The sequence below is a fragment of the Pundamilia nyererei genome, unplaced genomic scaffold (genome assembly GCF_000239375.1).
Source record: "Pundamilia nyererei isolate P.nyererei 1_Seehausen unplaced genomic scaffold, PunNye1.0 scaffold00354, whole genome shotgun sequence".
Taxonomy (NCBI): domain Eukaryota; kingdom Metazoa; phylum Chordata; class Actinopteri; order Cichliformes; family Cichlidae; genus Pundamilia; species Pundamilia nyererei.
The window spans coordinates 125,913-134,760 of NW_005187755.1; the positions used below are offsets into that span (position 1 = coordinate 125,913).

At 41.7% G+C, this 8,848-nt stretch overlaps 1 protein-coding gene across 2 annotated transcripts in view; it reads right to left on the reverse strand.

Moving 5' to 3' along the window:
- Nucleotides 1-8,778, reverse strand: part of smg6 (SMG6 nonsense mediated mRNA decay factor) — a 20,908-nt gene extending 12,130 nt beyond the window's left edge. The window contains exons 1-6 of one of the 2 annotated variants that reach the window (XM_005752346.1): nt 8,682-8,778; nt 4,212-6,585; nt 3,871-4,063; nt 3,377-3,487; nt 3,060-3,166; nt 2,532-2,610 (exon numbers count right to left, since the gene is read on the reverse strand). In XM_005752346.1, coding sequence (XP_005752403.1) covers nt 2,532-2,610; nt 3,060-3,166; nt 3,377-3,487; nt 3,871-4,063; nt 4,212-6,585; nt 8,682-8,772 — 2,955 coding nt within the window. In that variant the 5' untranslated portion in view covers nt 8,773-8,778. Of the gene's footprint in view, nt 1-2,531; nt 2,611-3,059; nt 3,185-3,376; nt 3,488-3,870; nt 4,064-4,211; nt 6,586-8,681 lie in introns of both variants that reach the window. The other variant, XM_013915722.1, reaches the window with a different exon arrangement.
- Between the last annotated feature and the right edge of the window lie 70 nt (nt 8,779-8,848).

Below are 8,848 nucleotides of genomic sequence, written 5' to 3' on the forward strand. Positions count from 1 at the left end.
ACTACATTACAGCAGGTCTCATTTTTAACCCAAGGGCATCAAGACTGAGAGAACTGTGGGAGATACAGAAGTAGCCAAAGGTTTAGGGTTTCAGAAATGATCAAATGCAGAGGCCTGCCTTCCAATGAGTTTAGATTCAGCTGGTTGAATATGAAGGCATGTAACACCAAATGTATCAAATTTGATACACAAGTTTTTGAGACATCTACATCATCAGTATGATTTTATAACTAACCACCTTATGTGTTTTTGTTTAATATAAACAGCTCCACTGGTTTCTTTTTTTACCTCGCAAACTGAAACCTTGTCTTTCTGCTTCAGATACATACTGGGGGGTTGGACACTGGATAAATCCTCTAAGCCAGGGGTGTCCAATTGGCCCGCAAGAAATTTTATAAATAGAATAGAATATGGCCCGCACTTCAACTTTTGCTTGAGTGCATTGCACGTCTTAGGTTTAACACCAGGGGGAGCTACTGTTGATCAAGCCAGTTGCTCCACCAAAAAGGACAATCACAGAAGAAATTTACCCCAAGTTACTAAACATGGCAGAACCAAAGAAGCGAAAGGTAGGAAGTGAGAGCAGAAAATTTCAGACACGGTGGGAGAGTGAATATTTCTTCAAAGAATTCAAGGGGAAGTGTGTCTGTTTGATCTGCACTGAAACTGTGGCAATTATGAAAGAGTATAATGTACGACGTCATTATGAAACCAAACATCAGGCCTATGCATCCTACACTGGTGCTGAGCGAGAGCAGAAAGTAAAGCAAAGGGTAGCTCTCCTGCAGGGTCAGCAACAGTACTTTCTTCGTGCTCAAAGTCTGGGAAAAGGCTACAATAGCCAGCTATGAGGTCGCCCAACTCATCACAAGACATGGCAAGCCTTTTTCAGATGGAGACCTCATAAAACACGGCCTTGTTAAAGTCGCTGAAATAATGTGCCCAGGACTTCAACAACGTCAGCATGTCCAGAATACAGTTGTGCGATGCATTGAAGACTCGTCAGCCAACATTAAACTGCAGCTGTCTGATAAAGCTTGTGCCTTTGATTTTTACTCCATCGCATGCGATGAGAGCACTGATGTCACAGTCACCGCACAGCTGCTAATTTTGTTGCAGGGAGTGGACGAGAACTTTGGAGTTACAGAGGAGCTGCTCGATCTTAAGAGTCTAAAAGGCACAACAACGGGTATGGATATTTTTGAAGCTGTGTCAGACTCAATTGACAAAATGAGACTTAAATGGGACAATGGGAGTTATAACAGACGGGGCTCCAGCTATGGCAGGTGCACACAAAGGAATGGCGTCTATGATGATCCAGACCTGGCTGCCAGCCATCCTTCGGTCCAAAGTGCAGCATCACTGCTCCCACTGAGTGCAATGGCGTTCCCACTTAAGGTGAGTAAAAAATATATTCCACAGTACCCGTGTATTAATGAGCATGCATGTACAAGTACACATGCTTCAAATATCAATAATGCGCATCAATTCTGTCACTACCCTGCTTTGGTGCACCACTTTCTTGCATTTTTCTTGTTAACACAGAGTACACACCGCTGTGCACAGCGCACACACTGCACACGCAAAGTCAGCTGATCTCATCTGATGCAGATTTGCTCCTTGATCAAGTGACATTTGTCTGGATTTTTGGCACAAGGGGCGTAGGAGGAGCACCGCAGCTGGATGGCCCGATTTACATACCCAGCGCAGCTGATACTCACCAGAATAATTTACTAAAATTATATGAACTCCTGTAATTAAGTCCAGTTCAATCTGTTAATGTCGATAACCGTTTCAAACGAACGTTAATAGGTGTGTTGCTAAGCCTAATAACTTTAATAACAAACTTGAAATGTATCCGTCCCATTTTCCTCTTTATTGTTTTTTCTCTGTAATGTAAATCTTCTGTCTAAGAAGAAATCTGAGGCTGCTGTTCTGAGAATGAGCTACCAAAGCTTTTTCTGAATAAATCAGTAAAGATCCATTTATGGAAAGTTGTCATGAAGGCAGTTTTGTCTTTAATTATATTCAACAATATAACACATTTGACCACTTTTAATTGATTTTTCTAACTTTAATACACTAAAGTTAAGGCTATATACCTAATTTCTAGTAAGTGACCTAGCCCCTCCTATATTTTTATGTATGTGGCCCTCAGTGAAAAAAGTTTGGACACCCCTGCTCTAATCGTTTAGTCATTAATTTTTTCCTTTGATCCTTGACAAGTAAAGATCAAGGCCTACATCATAGAGAACATTTTTGACTTGCTATGCAGTTATAAATGGGGGTTTCTTTCATTAATTCTTTTGAACCATTACAATTTGGACATTGTATTAAAAGGAATAACTCTCAAACACCATTCATTCAATATTGCATCAACCTACAAGAGTTGCATCTGAACTTAAAACTTTCCTGTAGTATAAATTAGTTAGGATTAGGACCACTTCAAAATGAATGTTTCAAAGCACGGAGCTATGAGAATAAAAAAGTGAAGTTTCTCAATACTTAAGAGTCTGATCTATATCACTTACTGTATAAACAGCCAGCAGAGCCAGCTGGTTGTACGGGCGTCCATTTTTTGGGGCAATCTGCTGGGCCTTCAGATACCAGCTGTGGAAAAGTAAACAAGCAGTCATGACACATCAATAAAGAGACAAACGTTTTCAGTTTCTACCTTAAAAGTTTAAGTAATCTGTCACATATAGGTAAAAAGTTATCGTGTCTTTAGCATATAATAACTGAAACATCTAAAGAAGTCAAAGTTTCAAAGTATAGTGACCAGTCCAGAACTGTAGGTGTGCATATCTGGGAGAAACAATGGAAATGATCAGCCACTTGCACTGTATGAAAATGGGTATAAAACATCTGTACTGCTTAAAAAAAGAAATAGAAATGGTAGTTGTGACTCCTCATTCGTTAATTCAGGAGTTGTCAGATTTTTAAAATATCAGTCTACTCACTTGTTCAAACTCAAATTTGAATATCAAGACACATCCCACACTCTTGAATGTTTGTCAGAAATTTAACAATGCCAAGAGAAATCTCAAATTCAAGCCTACCTGCGAGCCTTGCCATAGTTGGCAGAGTCACTGGCTTGCTCCCGATAACGTGCTATGTCACCCTGACAAATCATACAGCGCTGAGCACTAATGAGTGCATACTTCACCTGAAAAAAATGTATTCGCTACATAAAAAAAAAATTAAGAAATTGTCGCAACATTTGTTGTAACATGGAAATTGGGTGACTTTTCAAAGCCGCTTACTGGATGTTTTCATGTACAATGGAAACTCATTCACTACATTTTGAACATTTAGTATTCAGTACAACATTGAACATGTTACAGAAGCAAAAAAGCTAAAAGGAATGGTTCCCTACCGTTTTGCGTAATGGACGAGCCCTGATAGCCATGCCATCCATATAATCCTCTAACTTAAATTGGTATACTGTCTGAAGCTTCTGAAGTAGTGCGTCAAAGAATAATTCCCCCTGTAAAACACAAAAGAATAGAAAAATATTATAAAAATTAGAAGGACTTTCCTCCTTAATTATGAAATCAAACTCAACTCCCTACCCAAGAGTCATAAAGTCCTGCAAAGGAAGTAAAAGTTTAACAAGACTTTGTATTTATTATTAATTTATTCTTCTCTGTTAAAAGTACATGAATTACTTCTCTAAAATGGATTTGGAAACAAATTTGTCCCTGATTTAGGTAACAAATACAATTTGCATCATCTAGTGATACACAGACTAATTTTGGGTTATGAATGAACCCATAATCGAAACCATACAGGCAGAAAAGTGCCCAAGTGATTGTTAGATATGTTTCTTGGGAAACCTTTTCCTATGCAAATTTCCAACACGCTCCTTACCTCATCAAGCAGTGTAAGGAGCTTGTTTCTGATATGAGGGGCATTGTCATAGGTGGGCTCTTTGAGTAGCTGCCGGAAGCGCTCTATGACCTGGTAAAACACATTCTTCCACAAAGCCTGATCCACGTTCTGAGAGTCTGAGAACTCGATGTCTGTCAGGATGACCTGCTCATATATCCCCAGAAGGTCCGCTCTTTAAAATGGAAGGAAACAACATGATAGTGCTTTTTTCAACTAGATTATTGGCTCACTTGTCACCGAGACAAATAACTGACATTAGGACAACAAACCACAAAAACACAAACACAGAAAAATGTCTAGCTTTGTCCCTGAATGCTCACCTGAGCTGGGCCATGCGATCTAGTCCATCAGCACTCACTCTATCCCGGGAGAGCAGATTACTGAGCTGAAGCTCCTGTGCATCTGCAGCCCTCAGCAGTCTTCCCAGCTCCCCTCTGGTGTGTTGCTCTGCCTCTTCAAATGTTACACTGCCTCCTGCACCCGGGAGGGAATAACCTGATCCCCTGTAATTACTGCAGAACTGACCCACACCAGGGCTTGGATACATGCTATTAGTGTAAGCCATTTGGTAGGGTCCCATTTGATAAGGAAATGGATAGCGCTGGTTGGTGTTAGGATTATGTGGGCCGCTGGAGGGCACAGGGTAGCAATACGGGTTGTCCGAGTTTTGGAATTTGTAGTAGGCCATGGCAGAAGCCTGCTGGGATCGAAAGCGCTCACCCTGCGTGACTGGAGGGCTGCCTGCTACCTCATCATCTGTGTCCAGAAAATGAAGCTGTCCATATCCTGTACCTGTCTGAAGATATACAGACTGCTGAAGAGATGAATGCTGTGAGGACTGATTGCTGGTAAGAGCAGGTTTTTGGTCTGGGTTATTTGGATCCCAGAGTCGCCTTGCTCCTCCTCCTCGACCTCCTCTACTCCTGCCAGCTGCACCACCTCTAATTCCACCAAAAAGAAGCCTTTGCCCCACTTCAGGTGAATTAGAGATATCTGTCCGGGCCGGAAGTACCAGGATGCCCCCACCTCGGCCACGAGGAATGGGGCCCTCCTTGCGATGTTGTGCATCCCCACTATGTGACGAGGTGTCCGACTGTTTTTCCAAAGAGACCCTGAGGATTCCCCGACCCCCACCTTTGTTTCCCTTTTGTCTGTTTTGTTCGCCTCTCTGTCTCTCTCTACTTAACTGGCCCTCACCACCTCTTCTCTTCCTCCTCCTATCGTCTGCTCTGTCACTCATCTCACTTCCTTCCAGTGATTCTGTAGAGGATTCCTCATTTCTTGTCCAACTTTTTAAAGGATTCCTTTGTCCTTCTCCACCAACAATAGCCCCCTTTTTATTGTTGTCTCTAGAATGTGACCAATTTGTACTCTCCACATCCTTTCCTAGTCCAGGATAATCCAGGCTGGTCACACTGCTCGCTGAGCTACTGCTGTAAGTTCGATTACGTGAGCGCCGAATATCTGATTTGGAATAGCGTTTCGAGGTTGGTGTTGTGACATTTGCATTGGATCGATTTCTGTTTACATTTTTTTCTGTCTTGGCATCTCTCTCAGCATCTCTGGATCTGCTGTTGTTGGTTTCGCCACTTCGGTTTTCTCTGCGGTTCTCTCTTCCTTTATTTTGGTGTGTTTGCTTTGCTTTATCCATTTTCTCGACGTCTGCTTCTACAGCTCTCTTGTCTTTTTCCCTCTCAGTATTCCTTTGATTATTCTTACCCTGATCACCTGCCTCATCTTCTTTTCTGGAGTCCTGAGTCTTTTCCACGCCTCTCCTCCTTCGGTTTCCCCTTTCTCTCTTTTTCTCTGACTTTTCTTCCTCATCTTTGGTTCCTGACCCTTGACCTCGCCTTTTCTTGTCAGTTGGTTCCCTTCCCTTGCAACTTAGTTCTCCAGCATCTTGACTTGTATATTCAACTTTATCCTTTTCTTGCATGTTGAGATTTTCAACTTTGCTAGTAATTTTCTCCACTGAAGCATCAACGGGTATTTCAGGTGTTTCCACATCTTGGCTTCCTTGCTTTCTACTTGCCTCACTAGAAGTAAACACCTTTGCACTCTCTTGTGTGCCTTTTACTCTTTTATCTTTTCCACTCTGCTTCTGTATAGAGGTTTTTATGTCCACTCCACTTTCCCTCGTACTTCGCTGAGATTCTGGCTCGGTTTTTTGCTCTTCCTTTTTAGGAGGCTTATCCTGTTCTCTTCCAGCCCCACTGTCCTTCCCTTGAATGTTTCTTCTACTCCCAGGTTGATAAAATTCTCTGTCTGGTTTTCGGGTTTTCTTTGCTGGCTTAGCTGCTCCTACAGGTTCTTGATGTTCATTTTCCTTTTCAACAAACAATTTTTCATCATTTGTATCCGATTTATTCTGCGCATGTCTCCCTTTTCTGCAGTTCTGACTGTTACCACCATCGCCTCTCATCCTGTCTTCATCCTTTTTATTGGTACCTGTCCCACTGTCTGTCCACCCTTGTCTCTCCAAAGGTGTCTCCCCAGACACAGCCTTTTTTTCACTCTGGGATGGCTGATCATGCTCATGTGATTCGGCAGCTAGGGGCTCACTTTGACCAGTTTCTCCCTCACTGTCATGGTTATGTCGTCCATGTCCAGGAACTGGCTGGTAGCGTTGCAGATCAGGACGCTTTCCTTCACGCCTTCTGTGCTGCTTGTGTGTGTGATGCTCCTGTTGTTCCTCTGCAGAAAGAACAAATTAAGTTTATATTTAATGGACTGTAATCCACTGTAATGGTAATAATCCAAAGAAGCATTTAAGTTCTACAGAACCCAGAGCTAATGTAGTGTGTGACATTATAAAAGATGTCAAACTAATGGGTCAGTACACCATAAACGTGAGGAAGGTCTCTCTGGCTTTTTAGTCCAGTCGGCCCCATATGAAAAGTACTACTTGTTATCAGATACATCGACTCAGATATTAACTTTTACAAGTTCCTTTGTCAGCTAATTTTTAACCACAAAGTTTAACTTACAGGCTGATCCAAGGACTATTAAGTCAAGTGCAGTTGGCCATGTTAGTCCCATCATCCTCCTTGTACCATTTAGCAACTCTGTCCTGAAATACGGTGGTTTTTAGAGCTTGCTTATATTGGACATATTAACTGTTTTAAAGCATGCAAACTTCTTTTGTACATCCTGTATACTAACTCACGTGAGGCATCAGTCACCCAGGCCAAAAGACTGATCAGCGACCAACTGGCAACCTCCAGTCGTATTTTCCTGACTGGTTTTCAAACAGGATCCTGGAAGTTGCAGGACCAAAAACCTCACTGCGACTGCTCAAGTATCTAGCACCGTGCCAATAGCTTGTCTCAGAGTTTTATTTTCACCTTTTGAAAAATACTGGTTGCAGAGCTAAGACACAAGTTTTATTTCTTTCCCTACTGCCTGGCGAGTTTTCAATGCAAACTACTGGTGACCGCAGCAAACTGCAAGCAAACAAAGCAATCCCCAGGAGTTCTTTCGTGAACCATCTTATACATTTTCGTGACTAATTTCTAGCCACTTCCAGCAACCACTCGGGAATACACTTTTTTTTCACCCCCTCACAAACAGCGACTGCCACATGGTCGTTGACCAGCTTGTTTCAGAGAGGATATATGTTATCCCCAAACTAACTAAATATCTACTGAAAACGAAACAAACCTTTTTACCAAGCAGCCTTTAATGCAAACTTCTCCCACTAGCTCTTTAACCATAGACTAACCTCAAACTCTCTCTAGCCCTGCCTGTTCTAGTTAATATTTCACTTATAACAGGAAACCATTATCAGTTAAAGGTTTTTTTTTTCCTATGAACATATTGTAAAGCACTGATATGTTTAGTTTTGAGGTTTCTTTTTGTTTAGTGATGCACCACTTGTTAAATTCTGCGCGGATAAAACATTTAAGAAACAATTTATCCACTTTTTTGTTAGTTTATTTATAGATAGAGTAGCGACCTGGGTGTTTCCTTTCTCTCGCCCTGTGACAGCCAAGATGGGCTCCAGCCCAACCGCAACACTGAACTTGATAAGCGAAAACAAATAGATAGATGGCTATTTTGTTTTTCTGCATACTGTACTTGTTTTTTCCTCGGGAAATAACTACACTTGTATTATGTCAAAAATAATTAAACGTCGCTTAGATTTTCAACATTTAAACGGCACAAAATAAAGTAAATGTTGTCTTCTTGCTAACAGGCTGATGTCGGCCGATATCATGGTGATCATGTAAGTTTCACACACAGCCACCTGCTCATAGCGTTTATCAAACAGAATCCGCCTTGCAGGAATGAGCGGAAATGACCAGGTACAGATAAATCCACAAAACTTCCCACAAAACTAAGAAACCCGCATCACCCTTTTGACGTCTTTCTTAATAGCTGCAATGTGCAAGTTTAAAGTTTACGGTTGGAAGAGTTGGCGAATTCTGTAACATTAACTATCGTTTAACTTAACCGCAAGAGGAGTCTAGCATTCCCCTTTAAAAAAAAAAGCGTAGTGTACTTTAAATGCAGACATTACGCGTAAGAAAGAGCTGATTAAATGTTTAAAGTAGAAATACTAAATCGTGACAAGACTATGACGAGCGTTTTGTAGAGGGGGCGTTTAAAACAGGCAGCGCGGGACTATGGAGTAGACAGGCACACGGCTAGCTAGCTAACAACATTAGCTAGATACAAACTTGGTAACTCCCGTCGGTCACTTTCAGATAACTTGGGATACTTTTTCGCTTGAATTTCAAGACTCTTTCAGCAATTTGTTCCTTACGCGTATCCAATTAACTTATTCTCACCTTTGTGACACTCAGTAACGCTGACTGAATTCGACGCTTCAGCTCGGAGTTCCGCAGCTGAGATTCGCACTCTATCCAGTTCCGCCGCCATCTTTGCTTTCACTCGAACAAACACAACAAATACGGTGGCCCCGCTGGTTCAAATATCTCAACCGGGTGACGTTGCA